Source organism: Gorilla gorilla, chromosome 10 (assembly GCF_029281585.2).
Source record: "Gorilla gorilla gorilla isolate KB3781 chromosome 10, NHGRI_mGorGor1-v2.1_pri, whole genome shotgun sequence".
Classification (NCBI taxonomy): Eukaryota; Metazoa; Chordata; class Mammalia; order Primates; family Hominidae; genus Gorilla; species Gorilla gorilla.
The window spans coordinates 36,542,626-36,566,896 of record NC_073234.2 but is presented as its reverse complement, the minus strand read 5'-3'; the positions used below and the strand labels follow the sequence as shown (position 1 = coordinate 36,566,896).

Here is a 24,271-nt window from a genome sequence, read left to right as displayed (position 1 = left end):
CTCTGTAAGTTGACTTTAGATGACATCTTTCACGTTTGGAAAACAATATTCCAGACATGAAATAAAAAACTGTGAGTCACACAATCAACATAATACTAGGCTTGGGCCATCGCTGCTTTTAGAGTATTGTGTTTTAGTGCTCATGTAATTATCTGTTTGCTATAAAAGTTGGCAGTCCTGACTTTCCTCTCTAATGTAAACAAAATAATATTATCTAATTCCTTTGCTGTTTATTGCCATCATAGCAGAAACTCTTAAATTTTATTTTAAAAACAGAGTTAGATTTTCCTCGTAATAGATCTAAAAGAGGTGAAATTGAATGTTCCTTTTGCAAGCAAAGAAGCTTCTGTCACTACTAGTAAAGGAAAGTATTATAAGTAAAGAAGAATCTAAAGAGAGGTCTTTTTATCAGTCATGACACATGGGTGAGTTGACAGCCTAGAGTCTAGATGTCAGCTTTGGCAGTCTGGAAATTTGGTATCTTCAGGTTACCGACTGCTGAGTGAACTCAGGGGTATTGACTGCTATTAACTGGTCAGTATATTCTCTGTGCTGCAGCAGAGTCTATATGGGAAATCAAATGACAATCCAGAGTTTGCTTGGTGAGCATGACGTCAGAGCCAAAGGGAGTTGGATGGTCTGAGTGGCATATGTCACAGCCCCAGGGGCAGGACGTCCTCCTCTCCACTCCAGAGACAGTGTTGTAGAACAGAGCTGATTGCTTGTCCTCTTGGCTTGCCTAGTGATGGAAACCAAGCATGAATAGCCTCTCTTGTTAAAATAGAACACAAAACCCTCTAAGATTTGAGCATATGAGAGGTCTGGAAGACGAGACTGGGCATGCAGTTACCAACTTGTCCTGCTGGATTTTCCCTCTCCTGCCAGTTCCCTCTCTTTGACTTCGGGTGTTCATCACCATCTTCAGCCCCAGGGTATACTGTGCCCTCTAAAAAACTGGTCAAAGGGAAGCATCAGACCTCTTCCTATGGCTCTCAGTACAACTGAGATAGGCTGCAACAGCCAATGAGTGTCTTATTAAAATTAATACAAAGCTGAAGGATACAAACATGTACCAAAACTGTAAAAAGTTGATGGTTGATGGAGGATAAATTTCCGTACCGGAGCTCGCAGCAAAAGGTTGGGAAATTTAAGCCAAGCAATTAGTCATGACCAGCTTAAACAGTGACTTCATTTTCTAAAGTGATGCCTTTTCAAAGAGTACTGCCCTTTTGAAAGCATCTTTACCTCTGCCAGGCAGCTACAACTGAATAGCTTGCGTGTCCTTTATTAGCCTGCTTTACTTTTGCAGATGGCTCATTTCATTTTTAATAGATTCTTATACAGCTCATTCTTAGGGTTGCACCATTTCTGACATTGTCCTCAAATTCTGGGAAGCGTCATAGGAATGCCTTCTTTTTCTGGCTTGTTTAGGCTATCTTTATGAAGGCATTTAAAAATATTCAATATTTTTTCAATCAATAGCAGCCATTTTGTTTTCTTTTGATACAGGGTCTTGCTCTGTCACCCAGGCTGGAGTGCAGTGGCCCATGATAGCTCACTGTAACCTTGAATTCCTGGGTTCAAGTGATCCTCCTGCCTCAGCCTCTCAAGTAGCTAGGACTACAGGCATACACTACCACACCTGGCTAAGTTATTTTATTTTTGCAGAAACAGGGTCTTGCTATTTTGCCCAGACTAGTCTTGAACTACTGGCCTCAAGTGATTGTCCCACCTTGGCCTCCCAAAGCACTGGGATTACAGACCTGAGCCACAGCGCCTGACCCAGCAATTAATTGCTTTTTGTTTTTGTTTTTACTTCTGAGGCAGGGTCTCACCATCACCCAGGCTGGAGTGCAGTGGTGCGATAATGGCTCATTGCAGCCTTGACCTCCCTGGCCTCAGGTGATCCTCCTACCTCAGCCTCCTGAGTAGCTGGGCCTACAGGTGTGTGCCATCATGCCCAGCTAATTTTTGTAGCTTTTTTTTTTTTTTTTTTGTAGAGATGGGGGTTCGCATGTTGTCCAGGCTCAGCCATTGTTTTTCAAGTTCAAATTGTTTCATCTTTGGCCAATAGGAAGGAGCCTATTTATGTGACTCTTGTGTCCTTTTGACTTGACCCCATTAATTGTGAAACATTTCCTTTCTTTTTGAGCTCATCAAAATGTTTCAGGGTCATCTTGTACTTTTTCTGTCCCAAACCTGGAATCAGTCACTCCTCAAAAGAGCCTTAGTTCCTTTGAGTGGGGAATGGTTTTTAGAGACCATAACCTGGGTGCTGCAGGTGTTCATTGCTGCTGAGTTGTCCTTACTTCTAAACCTATTCAATGAATGTATGTATTTTTTTGAAAAGAAAAAAAAATGAGTTCATACTAGTGTTTCCCATATAAATATATAATTGTAATATTTTAAAGAAAACTTAATTACTTTGGTTATACACATATTTTCTATTACACTGAAAACATCTTGGCTCCATTTGATGTTAGCATAATTATTTATTTGCTTTATCCTGTAGTGGATATAAGAATTTAAGAAATACGAATATTATTAATAACAAGAATAATACTGAATGAAATGTAAGGTTTCTTTGCAGTTTTATTTGCTCTGGGAATATGTACAACTGTTGATGTACAGTCATAATATTGTGTTCTATGTCAAGAGAGAATTTTTTCTGTGTTCTTATGCTATAAGTGGGATAGTCCATTAGGTTGATTTGTTTCCATTAATTTTCAATGGTTAGGGTTTTCTTTTACAATTTAGAAATAATTTATTCATTTATAGTCAGGGACTAGGTCTGTTGCTCAGGCTAGAATGCAGGGGTGCAATCATAGCTCACTGCAGCTTTGAACTCCTGGTTTCAAGACATCCTCCTGCCTTGACCTCCCAAAGTGCTAGGATTACAGGTGTGAGCCACCGTGCCCAGACTATTTTATGTATTTTCAAAATTTATTTTTATTTTTATGTCTTTTTAAGAGATGGGGTCTCGCTATGTTGCCCAAGCTGGCCTCAAACTCTTGGGGCTAAGCAATTTTCCCACCTCAGCCTGCCAAGTAGCTGGGACTATAGGCATGCTGCTCCATCATCCTGGTTTTTTAAAAATTTAATTTGTTAATATTATTAATATAGTGTTATTCCAGAGCCAAAACTACAGGAGACACATCAAGAGAGGACTCAGTTTTCCATTCTTGTCTCCTCCATGATGTTCCTTCTCCTATACAAGTTTTCTAATTTGTTTTTGGTTTATCCATCTAGTGTTTTTTTATAAATATTAGCAAACACAAATATCTTTATATCCCCCCCACACCCTTTCTTTCATCCATTTTAATGGTAAATATTCTATTGGTGAATATTGCCGTTTGAGAATGACTTTTTTTTTTTTAAAACCATAATGATGGGCAATAGTTCAGAACTACTGAAGTCTGGCTGGAGAGATGAGGAACATTACTTTTTAATACTGCTTGAAAAGAGAACACTTTTTTTCTGGAAGCCCATTTTTCTAAAAGAAACAATCATTTTTTTTTCCTTCATTTTCTCCGCGCCCCTCTAATCTGCCAGGAAATAATTCAACGCAATTCGGGCTGAAGCGTGTGCCTCGCCGCCTGCTGTTGGGTCACGGCCCCTTCTGAGACTGCTCGGAAGTGGGAGAGGATGCTTGCCCTCACGGGTGTTCTGCCCCTGAGACTGGCGCCCCTTGGTGCTCCCTCTGTTCCCTCCCAGATCTTGGGAGAAGCACGGACATCTCTGTTTCTGCTTTTGGTCCCCGAACGCAGTTACGCGCCCACTGGCTCACTGTCTCTGGCGCTTCTGGGCGCGGGGGAGCTGGGGCGGCCCCGCCTGCGCACGGCGGTGCCGGGATTGGGGGCGGGCACGCCGCCTCCGTCTCCCACGCGCTCGCTCGCTCGCTCCCGCCCTCCCCGCCTCGAGCGATCTCCTGCCTCAGCCTTGCAGGCTCCGCACTGCAGATGCCTGCTGGCTTCCCTGCGTTCGGCGGCTCCCGCAGTGCCCCGCAAGTCCCCGTGACCCTACAGCACCGGCCGGCTGTGCGCTCCCTGCTCCCAGGGGCCGGTCAGCCGCAGACACTCACCCAGCTCCGCGAGCTCAGCCGCTCAGCCAGTGGGGTAGCGGGGACCGAGACGGACGGTGGCCGTGCCAGAGCCCGGGGCGCTCTCGGATGCGGCAGGACAAGCTGACCGGGTCTCTGAGGCGCGGGGGGAGATGCCTGAAGCGGCAGGGCGGCGGCGTGGGCACCATCCTGAGCAATGTGCTCAAGAAGCGCAGCTGCATTTCCCGGACCGCGCCCCGGCTGCTGTGCACCCTGGAGCCGGGTGAGGACCCAGGGCTGCAGATGGGGCGCTGTAAAGTAGCGCCGGGGCTGCCCGCGCTTCTGCCTTAGCCTGACTCCGTCTAGGCCGGGGAGCTCTGGGAAAAGTCCGCGTGCCACCTGGTGCGGGGCACCGCGTTGGCACCTGCAGGGAGCGATTGGTCTGGAAGGGTAGAGGGCAGACGGGGGCCTGGGCGGGGCAGCGGCCTCCCCAGGCGCGGAGAACCCGCTGCTTCCACCCTCTGCCCTCGGACCCCCACCCTGCGGCCTGTGTGCTCGGCTTTCTCCGCGTGGCGGGGAAGTGCGGGTGGCTGCCCGGGCCCTCAGAGGCCGCACCACCTATTGTGTTCCAGGCTCGCAGGAAGCCAGACCTTACGAGAGGTGTGTGGGGGCGGAGAGAGGCACAGGTTTGACACTGGAGGTCGGAGGAGGAAGACAGTGGCTGCAAAGGCAAAATCGGGTGTTATTTTCCCAAGAGTCCCTTCAGCGTGAGTGCCGGGGTCAGCTCGAACTGGAGCCTGTAATTTGTGAGTGCGAGTGGGGAGCAGCAGGAGATCCTTTTCATAGGTGAGGTCCAGGAACGAGCCTGGTCGTGCTAGGCAAGGCCCTTCCCACTGTCAGCCTGTGTTTACCCATCCCTGCTTCTCCAGACTGCATAACTCCGTGTCGGCTCCATCACCCGGCATCCCTCCCCGGGATTTTAAGAGCCTGGCCCTAGCGCGGGCTCCTGGGCACGGAGGTTTCTGGCAAGGAGTGGCTGCAGAGGGAGTTGGCTGTACTCTCACTGGTGCTTGGCGCTCACCTGTTCACCGGAGTGGCACCGGCTGCGTTCCAGGCGGGTTCGCGGTCCCCGGCCCCCGCCCCCCAGCGCCAGCGCCTTGGGGACCTGCTGTAGAGCCGCAGGAGAATCGAGCTGCAGAGTCCCAAAGGGTGGGATGCGGCGCTGCCTTTCCCAACCTCGTGGTTTCTTTGTTGTTCTCCCCTAGGAAGTGTCTAGTTGCAGAGGCTGTAGTATTTATTCACCATCTTCCTTTACCTCTTTTTTTTTCTTTTAAATCTCCTTCCCACGTTAAAAGTAAGTGTTTTGTATTTCTGAATCCGGAATAGCTGTGATTATCAGATGAAACATAAACCTTCTCTCTGCCCGTATTCTGTTAGAAGAAAAGCGGGGTGAAAGTGACCTGGTTTAAGCTTTTGCATGCAGGCGGCGAATCAATTTCAGTTAAATCCTCTTGCTCATTTTTGATCTTGAGAGGATAGTTGTGGTTTTGGCCAACTAACCCCTGCTGGGTTTCACTATGAGAAGGCAATCGGCATGATGCCCAGCAAGTGCCCCGGAAAAGTCAGAAGAGCATATTGGTCAGACATACAGGGAATCCTTGTAGTGTGGCAAGAATAAGTCAGCGCGGGACCGAATTTCCTGATCTTTGTTATCAAGCAAACGTCATGATTATACGCTCCTCCATTCAGCACCTCGCGTCTGGACAGCAACCTCACTTGTTTCAGCGTGCCTTAAAGTGTGCGCTGGGCTGGAAACACTCCTGTGGCCATTGTTATCCCCGTTCTATGTTTGGGCAGGACTTCGTTTAAACCACCTCAGAGAGAGGCGGATCCATGTGGTACTTAATATTCCTTCGGAGAAAATAAAAACTTATCTATCCAGGCAGAGTGTGGTTATGGCCCTGAAGCTTTAAAAAGAAATATCAAGGCATTGATTGGATGCCTGGGATTCTCTGCCACAGCTTACTTTGGAAACCTAGGACCCAACTCATGAATTTACAGCGCTCTTCCAGGGTTCCAAGAACACCTGCATACTGATATGGGCTTGCAAAAATCAGATACATCTCTTTCCAGCTTCTTGACTCCGTGTATATATATATATTTTAAAAGACCAGTCTACTTGATTACTTACTATTATTTCATAAATTCTGAAGATTGCTCCTATTCATACCAACCACTAAGAAGTGGAAGTTGTGGAGAAGTTTTTAGTACACCTAATCTGCAATCAACAATCTTAGAAACAAAAATGCCATCATTTGACTTTTGAAATTTGTAAAACTTAATGTTATTGATAGTATTTGGCATTTCTTGGTCCTTGAACTTTTGGGCAATAATTCCTTTAAAAAATGGGGCCGGGTGCCGTGGCTCATGTCTGTAATCCTAGCACTTTAGGAGGCTGAGGCAGGTGGATCACTTCAGATCAGGAGTTTCAGATCAGCCTGACCAACATCACGAAACCCTGTTCTACAAAAAATACAAAAATTAGCTGTGCGTGGTAGCACGTGCCTATAATCCCAGCTATTTGGGAGGCTGAGGTGGGAGGATTGCTTAAGCCCAGGAATCCAAGGCTGCATTGGTGCTATGATTGTGTCTGTGAATAGCCACTATACTTCAGCCTGAGTGATATATTGAGACTGTATCTCTTAAAAAGAAGAAAAGGAATTGAGACTGAGATAGGTTAGATAAATTGTTTCAGTCTAGGAACCAAGTCGAATGGAGGACTGTATGACTCCAAGCCTGTGGTTTCATTTTTTGTTTTTGTTTTTGCTTTTGTGGTACTCCAGGCATCTATGTAAACCACCATCATATGTAGTAAGGCACTTTCTTTTGCTGTAAGGTATTTTCTTATTTTAAGAATCAATATGCTTACCTTTTGGCAAAATTGACTAAAATTTAGTAAAGACACATACTTTAAAAAAATTGTGATGATTCAGTAGAATCAAGCTTTTACTAGTATTTTTGATACAACTTGTTATATTCTCCAAAAATAACATCTATTTATGTATTTTTCTTTCAGGAGTTGATACCAAGTTGAAATTCACTCTTGAGCCATCTTTAGGTCAAAATGGTTTTCAGCAGGTAACTTTGGTTTTGAAAACACTCTTCTTTTGGGGGTACCAACAGGGCACATTGAGATATATTCTCAAAGTGGAAATAACGTATTCTTTGATATGAATGTGAAGATGAGTCACTTCAACAATATTTCAGGTAAAGTAGCTTTTGAGCTACAAGTGGCCTGGGTTTATATTTGCAGTGACAAATTTTGCACTTTCTATTAATGGTACATGTGTGAAAAATTTTAAAATGAATAAATTTCACACCTGTACCATAATGTCTTTTATTCTGAACCCTATAATATATATTTTGGCTTATTAACCAGAGCTTCCCAACCATTTTGTTTGTACTGCAAAGGGTTCACAGATGTGTTAAGGGTGCCCAAGGGGTGGGACGTGGCACAGTAATAGCCATGGACTGATCACTTCTGTCTGAAAGAAGCTTTGACTGTTTACCCCATTGTGCTGTGCAAATTTCAACACATTCTGTGAATGTCAAGATGGGAAAAAGATTGCAAAGTGCTTATCTAGGTCACTGTGATCACCTCCTGGGATTTCTTCTTTGTTCCTAGTGGTACGATGCTCTCAAGGCAGTTGCCAGGCTATCCACAGGAATACCAAAGGAATGGAGGAGAAAGGTAAGGAGGACTCATAGGGCTAAAATACAGAAGGATCATCACTGCCCTTCTTTAGAGCCTCTGGAATGTCAAAAAATATATTCTAGGTTTAGTTACTTGAAAACCTGTCTTGATTATTCATTCATGCAATAAATATTTATTGATTATTCTGTGCCAAGTAATGTTCTAGGTTCTAGGGATATAGCAATGGAAAAAAACAAAACAGACCAAAGTTTTTTGTCCTCATGGAGCTTACAATGAATAAAATATAAAGTATGTCAGATGGTAATAAGTGCCATGGATAAAAATAAAGTGTAGAGAGAAATAAAGAGCGTTTAGGAGAAAAGGGGTAAGGAGGTGGAATTTTAAATAGCAAGGTGACATTCGAGTAGGCCCCTGAAGGAGGTGAGAAGGCAGCCATGCATCTACCTGGGAGGAGATACTCCAGGCAGAGGGAACAGCCAGCGCAAGCACCCTCAGCCCTCAGGCGGGAGCATCTTGCATCTGGGTTGTATTCAAGCAAAGATGGGGTGGGGTGGGGCTGGGGTACAGTGAACAAAGGGGGAAGCAATAGGTGAGGGGGTCATAGAGGTAATGTGGTGGGTTGAGGGGTGGCAGATCATGGAGAACCTGGTAGGCTATCATAGGTCTTGGGCTTTTGCTCAGTGTGAGCTAGGAAGCACTGGGAAGTTTTGAGCAGGGGAGTGACATGATCTGACTTTTATTATGAACGGGCTACTCTGGGTACTGACTTGAGAATATGAGAGACAAGGGCTGAAGTAGGGAGACCAGTAGGAGACTTGCAGTAGCTCAGGCAACAGATGCATCAGGGTTGTGGTAGTGGAGATGGAAATCCTAGACATATTTTGAAGGCTGAGCTTACATGAATTCCTATTGGATTGAATATAAGGTATAAAAGGGATGTCAAAGATGACTTCAAGATTTTGGCCTGAGTGATTGGGAGGTAGAATTACTGTTTACTCAGATGGGAGGAGTAGGTGAGGTGTGTGTGTGTCTGTACGTGTAGGTAGGGTAGGTGGTGGAATAAGTGATTGGTTTTGGATCTGTTAAGGTTGAGATGCCTATTAGATATCTAATTTGAAGGTATCAAGTGAGCATTTGGATATATGCTTCTGAGGTTAGGAGAGAAGTCTGGCTGGATATATAAATCAATGTTTATTTCTGCTAAATCATGTTTAAATACCAAAACTTGAAATACACACTTAGGATATTAATTCATAAGCCTAATCTTTATATTTCTAGAATTTGAAAATTGAGGGTTCCTCACAATAGTCATAAAAATGACATCATGAAATATAACTTTCAGAAACAGATTTTCTGGATAAGATAATCAAAGGGTAAAAATATCCAGTGGCTCTTTTAAAAAACTTACTCATTATGGGAGCCCATCTGTCAGTTTTGTGTATGTGTGTGAGAGGGATGGTTTAAAGGCAGAGGCCACTCCATGGTGAAAAAAAGCCCCATTCACCATGAGTGACCAGATGGCTCTTCCTAAGTATGGAGAGCAATACAGAGCCAAGTAAAACAAGCTTATGAGATTATACAGGTTATTCAATGAACAGAAATACAATTTGAAAATCTTCTTGGTTTGTCTTTCTAACAGTATCCCTAATGCCTGGATTGCTGCTTGACACATAGTGGGAACTCAACAAATATTTATTGAAAGAGTAAATGAAAGGCCCTAAATGGTGCAAATCAGTACAACAAACATTTCAGTGAGACTCTTGTAGATTTCTACTTATGAGCGATAGCTGGTCTAGGGACACTTCCCATTTTCTTGTCGAATGCAATAACTACTTTCTAATAAAGGTGAAGTTATATATTCTACTTTGGCATTCTCCTTTGTCTATGTAATATTTTAGGTTTGGTTGACCTTGGCAGATCATTATTTGCACAGTATAGCCATTGACTGGGACAAAACCATGCGCTTCACTTTCAATGAAAGGAGTAATCCTGATGATGACTCCATGGGAATTCAGATAGTCAAGGTAATGCCCCTGAACTTGGCCTGTCATCCTAATATAGAAGAAAGACTCTAAAAGCCAGTTGCTTTTTGGACAGAGGATCAAATGGTCTCTACCTTCTGGTTTGAATGTCTGTATATTTTCTGCCTTCTCATTTCATTAGCTTTTTCATGGGGAACCTTGACAATGTGTTGTCTGCATAAATTTAAATGTTGCCGGTAAGAAGAAAATATTTGCAAATGAGCTTTCATTCACATTCAACTTATTAATCTTCCTCACACTATAGGAAGGATGCTTTGTCATGGGTCAATGATGCCAACTGGATTTTTATATAAAAGTCACTGATTGAAAAAGTTAGTTAAGTGTATTTCATATGAGAATCATTTGGTTCTTATTAGGGTCTTTGATAGTTTCTTAACTGCCAATTTCTAAAGACAGGTTCACAGGTGGGGTCTACTTCCAACCAAATACTTGTGGGTTCAAGCCAGCTGTGTAGGCAGTTGTGGCTTGCTTACCTGGATTATTACAGTTGAACAGAGCCTGGTGCTAAAAGCCAAGGATACTGATTCTGTTTGATCCCAGTATTATCCTCTTACATAAGGCTCTAGCACATGGTTTTTGATTTTATATGAGTACATTACAGTGTGATACTCAGCTGGGGTTTTAAAAGGAAAGTTGTTTCATCCAAATTTTGGCCACCTCAAGATGGCTAATGTTTTGGCATATTTGGAAGTTTTTTTTTAAGGATGAAGTACTAACTAAAATGAGCTACTTTCTGTTCTAACTTGGTTTCAGACAAATGCTAAAAAAGTTATGCAATTTTACATTGTGTACTAAAAAGCCTTTGCATTATTCACATTTAAGCTATATATTTGGAATTTTAGAATATGTTTCGCAGAGATGAAGTATCTCATATTTGAAATATTTCCTTTTTGTCTAACTGGTGAATTAAGGCAATGCACCTTTTGTAACAATCATCTTATTAAGACTATCTTTTGTTTTCTCATTGAAGTGAATGCTGTGTCAGTTAATGACTTCAGCTCTTGAAAATTGTAGTTCCTGCTTAGTAATTAAATTATAGATATTGCCTTCATTAAAGCATAGCAAATATTTCTGTCTTTCTTATATACATTCATAAAATAATTTGAATAGAATGATTTTTCTCTCTATAATCACATTTTTTGCTATTTTGATTTCACGCCTTTATGTTATTTAGAGTTTTGATAGCTAAATATTATACTTTATTTGTAGAAAGGAAGAATGTTAGCCTCAATCATACATGTATTGTGATGACTATTGTTTTACCTGAGAAATATTATTAAAACAATAAATTTATATGAAATTATAATGTAATTATTGTTAATTCTGAGCTACTTTTTGTGGTAATCCTGGAAATGTTTTAAGTTGAAAATTTGCCTGACTGAAATTCCCCTTGCAAATCTCTCTTAAACAGCATATTACAAAATATTATGAAAAAGAAAGCTAAAAATGCATTTTGGCTCATATGTATAAAAACACACATTTTTTAAAAATTTTATGTTGATAATTTGACTCTGTTTATTGAGTCAAAAAAAAGGTATTGTTTTGTAAAGAATATTAGGAGTTATTTTTGAAAATATTGTTTCCCTTCCATTTAGGACCTTCACCGCACAGGCTGTAGTTCTTACTGTGGCCAGGAGGCTGAGCAGGACAGGGTTGTGTTGAAGCGGGTGCTGCTGGCCTATGCCCGATGGAACAAAACTGTTGGGTACTGCCAAGGCTTTAACATCCTGGCTGCACTAATTCTGGAAGTGATGGAAGGCAATGAAGGGGATGCCCTGAAAGTGAGTAGCAGGCTCTGACAAAGGCAATGGACATTCTTCTGAGAGTGAGAAATTGGAACCATAATCTCTCTTCCTTGATGTCTCATCCTTTTCCAAGGTGTTTGCCACACCTTTGTAATGACCTATGATAGCATTTCCTCCAGGTTAGAGCCATGTCAAGTGACAGATTCATGTAGCTGCCAACTATGAGGCAAATGATTATGTGTTTAGTCTCATTTATAAGACATCATATTTTTAAAGCAAGTTAAATATTAATTGTATTAATTATTCATTCCTGTTCAACAAATTAGCTGCTTAAAACAGCAAATGTATTATCTTACAGTTTCTTTGCGTCAGAAATCTAGGCACAGCCTAACTGCCTCAAGGACACATCACTGTTGCTGTTGGTTGGTGTTGCGATCTCATCTGAAGGCTCAATTGGGGGTGGGCATTGGCTTTCAAGTTTGTTTATGTGGTTGTTAGCAAGATTTAATTCCTCACAGGCTGTTGGACTGAGGCCACGGTTCCTTGCTGGCTGTTGACTGGAGGCCTTTTATAGTTCCTTGCCATGTAGCCTCTCCATCTCTCAACCCAGTGGCTGGCACCCCCAAAGTGAACATGAGAGTAAAAGATAGTGAGCAAGGCAAAAGAGTTTAAGTTACAGATTTGTAGCCAAACATCAGAAGTGACATCCCACTATATTTCCATATTCTGTTCTTTAGAAGCCAGTCACCAGGTTCAACTCATAGTCAAGGAGAAGGGCTCATACAAGGGTGTGACTCAGGGGTCATGTTAGAACTGCCTCCCACACTAGTTATGCTTAATTTTGATTGGATTGCCCTATTGAGTTGCTTTACTCTTTCATATTTGGAGCAAGATATGGAGGAGTTGGGCTGAGAGTGAGTGTCTAAGGAAGGTGTTTGCATGGAGAAGCATTATGGAATTGACTTACATTAATATCTTTTAATCTTTGATGCCTACGACCTTTATTAGTTAAAACAAATTTTAAAAACGTGGAGATGGGGCACTAGTGATTTAAGCTTAGTTTGCATGTGTGTCAGTGAGTCACCAGAAATAGAGTGCTTATGAGAAATGAAGCATTTTAAATGTGGAGGCTAATGCCTATTTGCTTAAGGCAATGTGGGATTACTAATTCATATTTGAACCTTTAAACTGCTCTTGATTGCAATGCTTTGTGATGTATGAGATAGATACTCAGTCTTCGTGTTCAAGAACCGCCCCCTGCCACAACCCCACTCCCAACAACTTGTGTTTGACTATGGTGAATACCTTATTGATACTGTCAATCACTGATTAATGTGATGTGGAAAAATAAACAAATGTTCCTCTTGGTTTTATACAAATGATGGTGGACTAGTTATAAATCCAGCTTGACATGATCTAAATCTGTATTCAACCTCCCACTTTTTCCATTGATGTATTTAAGGAAGCAGCTTTGAAGTTACTTGTTCATCAAAAAGGCGAGGGTAGGAGAGGGAGGAAGGCAGTGACAAATACATGACTTTAAGATGTTTTTTATTAAGAAGCAATTTTGTTTACTCAGTCTATCAGCTTTCATCAGTTTTTTTTTTTCAGATGGAATTGGTATGATGATAAAATGGGAATTGTTGTCTAGAGCAATTGGAATAAGTGAATCAAGTTAGGGGGTCGGATGGAGATGTTCAGGGAAGGAAATGTACATGCCAATCAAATTATAAAAGGGCTCAGTAATACTTGAGAAACTAGAAATTAAAAACTCACATAAAAATATGGATTAGATAAAGATGAGAAACTGAATATTTCAGCCCCCACGAAAATGGGCTCCATGCAATGAGATGATGTCATCATCCTTTAAGAGTGTGTAGATCTTGTGTTTAGACATTTAATATACAGAGGAAGGTTGGCTTCATGAAGAAACACTTCTGATGTTGAGGAAAATATTGGACGTCTATTTTCTCAGCATGGCCTCTACAAGTCATAATTACTAGGGAAACATATAGTTTATTAGAAATAGGTGAACCATTTTTCCTGCTATTTAGCACTTAAGTTTTTACTTAGCAAATCTTTTATTTTCAACCTTTTGTTAAAAATTCAGAGCTCTCCCATTATTTAGCCAAATCTTTTTTTTTTTTTTTTTTTTTTGAGATAGAGTCTTGCTCTGTCACCCAGGCTAGAGTGCAGTGGCATGATCTTGGCTCACTGCAACCTCCACCTTCCAGGTTCAAGCAATTCTCCTGCCTCAGCCTCCCTAGTAGCTGGGATTACAGGTATACACCACCACGCCCAGCAAATTTTTGTATTTTTAGTAGAGATGGGGTTTCACCATGTTGGCCAGGCTGGTCTCAAACTCCTGACCTCTCAGGTGATCCTCCTGCCTCAGTCTCCCAAAGTGCTGGGATTACAGGCATGAGCCACCGTGCCTGGCTTTTTTTTTTTTTTTTGGATCTAAGATTTGACCTTGGAAATACAGTGGTGGGTGGTTTGAGTGAGCTGGCTCTATGTCTTCACATCAGACATTGAGATGCCTTCAGATAGAGAATTTCACTGTCACAGGAATTAGTATGATAATTGAAGAATTTTTTTTTGCTTGTTTTCATGTAATTTTGAGGGATCATAATTTCTCAATAAAAACCAAATATCTTTCTCAGCATTATATGTCTTATCCTTAGATGAAAAATACAACAGTTGTCAGTGTACATCCTTTACGTCTGCATTCATGATCCTGTAAATTCCTCTAATCCTGATCCATAGAGTGCTAGGTTCCTGCAAGGGTACTCTACCGTGCTGAAACTTGCTCTCCTCATCAGCTGCTGCCTCCCAGAACCTCCTCTTCCCGCAAAGACAGAATTTACTCCTTTCTTGTTGCTGAGCTCTTATTTGCAAGATGATGTTACGTTTACCTGGTAAATTTTATCCTAACATAAGAAGGCTAAGGCCTTCCGGGTCTGGCCACCTTACAACAAAGGAGAGGGTCCTCCTGGAGAGCATGCCCCTGCCCTACTGACTCGTTCAAAACTGTGACCCTGAAAAGTGGAAATTATAAGCTGGGGAGGAGGGGAAAATGGGCCCTTGGCAGGGCGGGAGATTTTTGTTTTTGTGGGGCGGGTTGGGGGGTGGAAATAGAGTTTTATAGTATCCTGAATGTCAAAATGTGAGATAGCTACTTTTCCATCGACATAGAGCCCATTATATATATAGAACCAGTTATGATTTTGTTCTTAATTTTGTTTTTCTGGTGCTTTGGGGAAGGAGCTGGTCTTTTAGGGAGTGGGTCAGGTACATAGCATGCCAGACCTTTTAAGAATGAAGCCGCCTGAATTAGCACCTGGATACTCTTCAGAGAACTGCAAACAAAGAAAGTAGAGGTAGTGATTCAATACTATTATAACTCTGAAAATATCTGACTTCTCCGATTCCACTGTACAAATGAGCCTAAACATTGAATGGAAATACATGGTTCCAGGTATTTTTGTTGGTAAGAGTTTGGTGGGAAAGAACCAGGGATTGACATACAGAACTCGTATGTGTTTGGCTGGGTCATTCTAGAGGTTCTTGACATTTTAGGAAAGGTAATACAAGTAGAAAAATCAAAATGAAAATAGCAATTTGAAGAACCTCTATAACAACCTTATGAAAGAAATACAGATTCTGAAAAGTACTATTTGTTCAAGCAAAGCATAGTTGCATTTTCCCAGGAAGCGGACAAAGAGCCAACATGAGTTGCTCTAATAGCCCAGGCTGATGGTGAGTAAATCTTGAGAGCTGCTTCAGTGGGGGTGTTTTATGATAGGCCTGCTCTTAGTTTTCATATTGAGGTTGTAAAACTGTGCTGACATCAAGGAGCCAATACTGAGGCTCTGCTGGCTGCTGCACAAGCTTGGGCTTTGTCATTTCTCAGAATGACGCTAAGGGTTGCATAATCACAGCTACTTATGGGCCGAACTCAGGTCTAGCAACCCATCTAGAAATTTCACACAGCAGCGGACTTGGGGTCTGAGTTACTTAGATGATTATGCCACATGCTCCCTAGCCAGGCTGCAGGAGAGCCTTGTAAATCTGGAACATTTGGTACTGATGCATTTAAGGATAGTGTGCTTTGGCTAACAGCGTTTTATCTATTTGAATACTTATTTTCTCTTTAGGACGTGTTGGGATCCCAGTTTTTACAAAGCAGTCTTAAGCTTTATCTTTTTTTCTTTAGATTATGATTTATCTTATTGATAAGGTACTTCCCGAAAGCTATTTTGTCAATAATCTCCGGGCATTGTCTGTGGATATGGCTGTCTTCAGAGACCTTTTAAGAATGAAGCTGCCGGAATTATCTCAGCACCTGGATACTCTTCAGAGAACTGCAAACAAAGAAAGTGGAGGTAGGTTTCAATGCTATTATAACTCTGAAAATATTTGTCTTCTCTGATTCCACTGTACAAATGAGCGTAAACATTGAATGGAAATATATATTTCCAGGTATTTTTGTAAGAGCTTGGTGTAATGAAATAGATTTTTAGAGAATGAAAACAAAACTGACAATAACAAAAGGCCACATGTTGAACCTCTAACTGGTCATAATTAGGAAGTCAGTGAAGAGCCTAATACTAGTACCAGATCAACAACTGAAATGATGTGCTCTGGATGGAATACCATGTACACATCTTACTATCTAGTTAAACTGCTCTAAGTTGGCACCAAACCTGTAGGAGTCTTTAAAACTGAGCTACAGGTACAATTTAGTACAAACTGGTTTTACCTGAACCATTGAGATTATGAAAGAGTAGCTAAGAGCCGCTGCTGTCTATTGGGCATCATCCAGCTTTTGGAAGTATCTGAGCTCATAGCTGTCATTATACCTACTGCTTGTACTTCCCTGGCTGTGCGTACAGAATAGTCAGGAGTTTGTTGTGTTTCCTCCAAACCAGTGGTCCCCAACCTTTTTGGCACCAGGGACCAGTTTCAGGGAAGACAGTTTTTCCACAGACCAGGACTTGGGGGATGGTTTCAGGATGATTCAAGCATATTTATTGTGTACTTTATTTCTATTATTATTACATTGTAATACATAATGAAGTAATTACACAACTCACTGTAATGTAGGATCAGTGGGAGCTCTGTACTTGTTTTCTTGCAACTAGATGGTCCCAACTGGGGGTGATGGGAGAAAGTGACGGATCATCAGGCATTAGATTCTCATAAGGAGCGTGAAACCTAGATCCCTCATGTGCACCGTTCACGATAGACCTTGTGCTCCTATGAGAATCTAATGGTGCTGCTGATCTGACAGGAGGCAGAGCTCAGGTAGTAAACAATGGGGAGTGGCTGTAAATACAGATGAAGTTTTGCTTGCTGCTCACCTCCTGCTGTGTGGCCTGGTTCCTAGCAGGCCACGGACCCAGAGATACCTGAATGTCTCTAGGCATTTCCTTCTAAACCATTTGAATAATCTCATTTAACTTGGCTCTGCAGTATAACTGTGTGGATTTTATAATGCTTCCGGATGGGCCAATCTTCCCTGTCCCCTAGTCAGACACACTTTAGTGAGCTACATGTTTTTACCCAAGTGCCTTGCACTTGGCTGTGAGGAACAACCTCAGATTCTAGTCTCTGAACAAAGATACTCCCATTGTTCATAGGTAAGGAAGAAGAAAACGAATATAGGAAAACAGACATCTTTTTGTTTACACTTAGGTATAATTGTACATATTGGCTGTAATTTGAAGGGAGGATCAGTGTAAATATCTAAATATTTATATTTCATAAAAATATATACTGATCACATAAAGTAAGAGGGAATACTATGTTTTTAATAAATTTAGAAATTTCAAAATTTGCTGGACCCCAGATCTTTAGTTGGAAATATTTTTAAATGTAATGTTTATTCTCTGTTTTGGGATTTGCCAGCTATCTTTCTGTTAATGATTTCTAGTTTAACTCCACTGTGGTCTGAGAACTAAGTATAACTTAAGAAGTTGATAGATAATTTATAGTGAGCAATTTATTCTTATCAAAGCAGCATTTGAATATAAGTGGGCATTATATGATTTTGAAAATCTGATGGCTTTTGCTTTTGAGAGGCTGAAGTCCTTTCTTTTTCTTCTATTTTTGGTGAGGAAAACTTTCTACTTAATTTTCAGCTCACTACAATAGGTAGAGCCAAAGTAAGTTTTAGGTTAAGATTTCTGAAGTATTGTAAATATTTTTTGAAGTTCATATTTGTTAAGCGTACCTGTGTTCTTCCAGAAACATGGCAGGAAAAAGAAAGAACAAGAGTTTAGAAATTTGAAGAAATCAGTCAAGAAATACAACAAATTTGAGTGGACATGGAAGACTAGAAAAGGGTATCTGCATATGCTGCCAATCATCAGTTCTGAAGGAATTGAATGTGTTTGTTTTATTTCAGGTGGATATGAGCCCCCACTTACAAATGTCTTCACGATGCAGTGGTTTCTGACTCTCTTTGCCACATGCCTCCCCAATCAGACCGTTTTAAAGATCTGGGATTCAGTCTTCTTTGAAGGTTCAGAAATCATCCTAAGGGTGTCGCTGGCTATCTGGGCAAAATTAGGAGAGTAAGTGATTTCCACCTTCTGCTCTGTTCTGTGATGTTGAGGGCCTTAAGCAGTTTTTGTGCTCTAATGTGTAAAGCATCAATATTTAAGTGAAATGAGAAAGTTGTGAACTTTTAAAATTGCTTTAGCCTCCTGAAATCTCAGCAGGCTCATTGCTGGCACATACAGTCTATTTTGGAGAAGGGGGCAGACGCCTTTAGGCCTGTAGATTCTCCCACTCCTCCTCAAGTGCTTGTGTCCTGGCTGGTTCACTCTTTGTCAGCATCTCTTTGGACACTAGTTGGGAAGAGGGAAAGGAACTTAGGTGGCAGAGAAACTGAAAGATCTGGTTAGGAGTAGGTGAATTTGTTAGTTAATATCATAATTTGGATTATTGATGAATCTTTATTTTGTTCTGCCTTTCAGGGCTGTGATAAAATCAAATGAGATAACAAGGTATCTAGCCTGGTAGAACACATAGAACTTCTTTCCTTTCATTAAGAATTAATTCTCTGTTGGAATCTGTTACTGCCAAAACATATTACCAAATAGATTTTGCTTATATTCTTTAGTAGTAGCAGGACTGAAAAAGATAGGGTATTTTTCATTCACCTTTGATATATTATGATTACTACATAAATATTGTGCCTTTTGGGTAACGGAAGAAGCATTAGGAAGAAACTTACAGTTAAGAAGCAGTGAAGTTTTTACTGTTTCTCTTCTGGAGCTATAAATGACGAGTGGGTTCCCACAGACAACATGTCACAAAACTAGTAAATCACTGGCACTGTTGTTTCAAAAACCTTTTAACTAGCCTTTGTATTTATGGTAAGTTGTTTCCTGGGAGACTTCTGGCATGTTTAACAATTTTGCAAAGAAAGATCCACCAACTATCGGCCGAGCGCGGTAGCTCACGCCTATAATCCCAGCACTTTGGGAGGCTGAGGCGGGTGGGTCACGAGGTCAGGAGATCGAGACCATCCTGACTAACACGGTGAAACCCCGTCTCTACTAAATATACAAAAAATTAGCTGGGCGTAGTGGCGGGCACCTGTATTCCCAGCTACTCGGGAGGCTGAGGCCGGAGAATGGCGTGAACCCAGGGGACGGAGCTTGCAGTGAGCCGAGATCGCGCCACTGCACTCTAGCCTGGACGACAGAGCAAGACTCTGTCTCAAAAAAAAAAAAAAGAAAGATCCACCAACTATCAATTCAGGGACTTAAAAAAATTATTATTGTGTGTATTTTTAAACATCACCTAGCTATCTCCTTTGCCTTGGTTTTATTGTACATTGCTTTTCAGTTGGGTAAATAAATTCATCTGTATGGGATTTGGTGTGCTATTTACTTATCTTTCATTACCCCCCAATAGCTACCTCTTGCTGCAGCCATGTATTTCCAACTTACTCTATATATTGTAAGCCCTTTGAGCTCTGATAGTTTCTTTGGGTGTGGTAGTCCAGTTGCTGCATAGCTGGTTTATAACATTAAAATAGTAAAGCACTTTACTGTATGATGAGTCAGTTATAATTGCCTTTGTGTTGGTTCTTCATGAAGGAGCAGGAAGAAAAGAGATTATCCTGGTTTTACTCCTCTCTATCCATTAATCTGTAGGATCAGAATTTATTCCTAAGATCATCCCAGGGATGTCATACTGTTGAAATAATAATAGCTGCAACAAAAGCCAATATTCATTGAGCGCTTGCAATGAACAGGCGCTGTTCTAATTACTCTGCATGGATAAACTCATGTATTCTTCATCATCCTATAAAGTATGCACTGTTGTCATCTCCATTTTATAGATGTGAGAATTGAGGCACACAGAAGTTCAGTTAATTGTCTAAAGTCACCTAATTACTAAGTGGAATGGCCTGAATTTGAACCCAGGCATTCCTGGCTCTAGAGTCTGTGCTTTTAATAATGTGAATCTACTGATAATAAATGGCTAGTCTTTTTGAAGTTTAGGGGATATATGAATCAGAATGATAGAATTTTAACTCTTTCAGTTTTTGCTTATTATAATTCTATATGTTTTGAGCATGCAGCTTGTTAAGGGAAAGGAAAGGCAATTTACATACATCATAAGTGCCTGCAGTGCCTGCCATTGTGTTAGGCAGTTTAAACACATCATCTCATTCAGTTCTCCCAATAACCCTGTGGAGTAGATAGGGTTATTCTCCCTGTCTTTTCAGTAAGAAAATTTCCCCAGGAAGGTTAATTAGCTAGTTCATAGTCACACAGCCAGTGAATAGCAGAACTGGGACTTCAATATGGAACTTTCTGATTCTAGTGCCTGTAATCTTCCCCACAAACTTCCTGTTGGAAAAACCATAAAAGCATATAGGTAATCTCCAGTTTATGTACACCTGAGTAACATGTGCCTTATGTATGGTGATGCAGGACCTCTCCTTTCACCTGACTTCTGCAACTTGGAATTTCTCCCTTTCGCTCACCCTAAGGGTACTTGGGAATATGTAAATTGTAGACCATCAGCACGCCATCACTAGCATCTCTTTATGTGTCCTTTCTCCTCTGCCCCTGCTGTTTTGGTTTCCTCCCTTGTCACCCCATGCCTGGCCCACTCTGGTGTGTCCTCCTTGGTTTCCTCATGGTAATCCACACTTGCCGTGCCACCTCCAGGCAGACCTTGCCAAGGGCACAGCTGTTCCCTCACTCCCTATTTAAAGCCTTTTCGTGACTCATGCTCTGTAGAGGCTCAGCTGGCAGGTGAGGCCTTTGCTCTCTGCTCTCAGTAGCTCTCTTCCCTCAGCTCTCACTGGGTTCCTCTGGTCCTGCACCACTACCCCAATGCTGGTCTCGCTGGTTGTGCGGAGCTACTTGCAGTTCCCCAGATAAGGCCTGCTGTCTCCTGCATCTGTGTCTTTGGGATGCTTTTTCTTCCTTGTCAGCCTGAAAAACACTTTTCAAAACTCATCTCAAGCATTATTTCTCTTCCTTACCTCCCAGGGTAAAGTTAAGCACCTTTCATTCATGCCCACAGGCTGCTCTGCTCTTTTATAGTAATATTTCAGCAGTTTGTTCCATTCATTTATTTACATTTGTGGCAATGGGATTAGAACAGCACTCCAGAACCTATGGTTTTTCCATAATCATATTATTTTGGATGGCTTTACAGAAATCCCCCAATATTAGTATGTATCAAAGTGTAGGTCTTCTGGTTGGTGGGAAACTAGAGTTATCCTACAATACAAACAACGTTGTCATATAAAATGGAAATACCTAGGCTGGGTGCCATGGCTCATGCCTGTAATCCCAGCACTTTGAGAGGCCGAAGGAGGTGGATCACTTGAGGCCAGGAGTTTGAGACCAGCCTGGCCAACATGGTGAAGCCCCATCTCTACTAAAAATACAAAAAACCAGCAGGGCATGGTGGTGGGTGCCTGTAGCCTCAACTACTCAGGAGGCTGAGGCAGGAGGATTGCTTAAGCCCAACAGGTGGAGGTTGCAGCAGGCCAAGATCACACCACTGTGCTTCAGCCTGGGCAACAGAGCAAGACTTTGTCACAGTAAAAAATAAATAAATAAATAAATAAACAAACAAAATGGAAATACCTGGTACTCTTTGTCTTGGGCTCTTCTGTTTTCCCCTTTGTAGAAGAAAGATTGAAGTCCAACCTGGCTCACAGGTAGCCAAGTGAGTGTCAGATTCTTTATTTACATGTAGAACTGAATGCAAGAAGAGGTGTAATCTCCAACTAGCAGCAGCACCCTGAGAAGAACTCAGAAAATTCTGCCTGTGAAAACACCCCATGGACTGATGAAATATGCAGATACAGTTCTTGTAATTTTCATCTTTTATTCCTACTGTGGTTTGGTTTTAAATCTATTATATTAATGATATCACTGTTTGCAGATTAAGACCAACAGAGTCCCTTAAAGGAGATAATTGTTTTTTAGTACCCAATTTCATGGTTATGCTTTCTAACGAGTGGTGGGAATTCTGATGTGTAGATTGTGTCCCATGGAAGCAATAAAGATGCCACAGGTGGGACTGTGAGGTGAGGAGAGCCAAGTAGGAATGACAGGACTTACCCAAAACGAGTACCTCAAAGTTGCTTTTGGTATTTTTAAATGTTTCATCCACAGTGGGCTTTACAAATATCAGGATTTTGATATTTGTTGATTGATAACTTGAGTTACTTGATGGCAAAAGGCAACTGCCCCCCGCCCTTTTTTGAGACAGGGTCTCACTCTGTTATCCAGGCTGGATTGCAGTGGTGCTATCATGGTTTACTGCAGACTTGGCCTCCCAGGCTCAGGTGGTCCTCCTGCTTTAGCCTCCTGAGTAGCTGGGACCACAGGTGTGCGTCACGATACCCAGCTGATTTTTAAAATTATCTGGAGAGATGGGGTCTTGCTGCATTGAGGCTCCTGGCCTCAAGCAATCCTCCCGCCCCAGCCTCCCAGAGTGCTGGGATTATAGGCATGAGCCACCATGCCCAGTCCAACATATCTTATACCTGCAGCATGTACTGTTACACAGCATGGATGCCCTAAACAAGTTGTATTTTCTGTCCTTTCTTTATCTAGGCAGATAGAATGTTGTGAAACAGCAGATGAATTCTACAGCACTATGGGGCGCCTTACCCAGGAGATGCTAGAGAATGATCTTCTGCAAAGCCATGAACTCATGCAGGTGAGTCGGCAACATGGAGCAGCTTGGCTCAGGGAACCCCGGGCATGGTGGGAACAACCAGTGCCAGAGCAGCGGTCTTGAGAAATGTGCTTGGTTAGCTGTCAGACTTAGTTTCTCAAATTGACCAAGAGTCTGTTTATAATTTGATAAGAATCTATGTCATAGAAGGAAGGAAGAAATGAATGATGGATATTTGTTGTAGCTTTCCGTCAGACTGTGTTGCTTAGAAGTCATTAGCAGCAATATAAACTGGAAAAATACACTGGAAAAACAAAATCACCAAGTGCTTATTCTGAATTTTATTCTTAGTCTTTGTTTTCTTTTTTGAGACTGTCTCATTCTGTCACCCTGGCTGGAGTGCAGTGGCACAATCGTTGCTCACTGTAGCCTCTGTCTCCTGGGCTTAAGTGATCCTGCCACCTCAGCCTCCTGAGTAACTGGGACTACAGGCATATGCCACCATACAGCTAATTTTTTATTTTTTATTTTTGTATAGATGGAGTCTTGTTATGTTGCCTAGGCTAGTCTTGAACTCCTAGACTCAAGTGATCCTCCCACTGCGGCCTTCCTAAGTGCTGGGATTATAGGCATGAACCACTGTGCCCAGCCTACTTAGACTTGTGGGGGGAAACACTTATTGTGGGGAATAAATTATTGAGGATAAAAAGATTATTCTCATCAGCATTTTGATTCATTTGTTTTGCCCACACTTTCAACTCAGGTAATTATATATTAATCATAAATTTTAAAGTGAAAGACTTGAAGGGTTTGGTTATTTTTTATGGCATGTTACTGTACGTCAATATCATATTCATCAAGTCTTTGAAATTGACAGCAAGTATAGAAAAAATAGCTGTCTTATTAACACTCACTCTTCCATTAGATTCTTTTTTTAATTTTTAATTTTTGTGGGCACGTAGTAGGTGCATGTATTTACGGGGTACATGAGACACTTTGATACAGGCATGCAATGCATAATAATCATATCGGGGTAAATGGGGTATTCCTCCCCAAATGTTTATCCTTTGTGTTACAGACAATCCAATTATACTTTTAAATTTATTTCTAAATGTACAATTAAATTACTATTGACTATAGTCAACCTGTTGTGCTATCAAATACTAGGTCTTATTCATTCTTTCTAACTACTTTTTGTACCCACTAACTATCTCTACTTCCCTATCAACTACTCTTCCCAGCCTCTGGAAACCATCCTTCTACTGTCTATCTCCATCAGTTCAATTGTTTTAATTTTCGGCTCCCACAATTAAGTGAAAACATTCAAAGTTTGTCTTTCCATGCCTGGCTTATTTCACTTAATATAATGACCTCCATTTCCATCCACAAATAAGCTCCCACAAATAAGTGAGAACATTCAAAGTTTGTCTTTCCGTGCCTGGCTTATTTCACTTAACATAATGACCTCCATTTCCATCCATGTTGTTGCAAATGACAGAATCTCATTCTTCTTTTTATGGCTGAATAGTACTCCATATTGTATATATATCACATTTTC

The 24,271-nt window shown here is 41.4% G+C and overlaps 1 protein-coding gene across 4 annotated transcripts in view; it reads left to right on the top strand.

The window, feature by feature from the left end:
* Positions 1 to 24,271, top strand: part of TBC1D30 (TBC1 domain family member 30) — a 120,214-nt gene that overhangs the window by 40,074 nt on the left and 55,869 nt on the right. For 2 of the 4 annotated variants that reach the window (XR_010129308.1, XM_031001054.2), the window contains exons 1-8: positions 3,845 to 4,322; positions 7,116 to 7,177; positions 7,725 to 7,790; positions 9,653 to 9,778; positions 11,392 to 11,577; positions 15,758 to 15,926; positions 17,951 to 18,119; positions 22,650 to 22,755. Coding sequence is in view for 3 of the 4 variants with exons in the window: in XM_031001054.2 (XP_030856914.2) it covers positions 4,169 to 4,322; positions 7,116 to 7,177; positions 7,725 to 7,790; positions 9,653 to 9,778; positions 11,392 to 11,577; positions 15,758 to 15,926; positions 17,951 to 18,119; positions 22,650 to 22,755 (1,038 nt within the window). In the remaining variant the exon portion in view is untranslated. Of the gene's footprint in view, positions 1 to 3,844; positions 4,323 to 7,115; positions 7,178 to 7,724; positions 7,791 to 9,652; positions 9,779 to 11,391; positions 11,578 to 15,757; positions 15,927 to 17,950; positions 18,120 to 22,649; positions 22,756 to 24,271 lie in introns of those variants that run through there. The other 2 variants (XM_031001055.3, XM_004053506.4) reach the window with 2 other exon arrangements.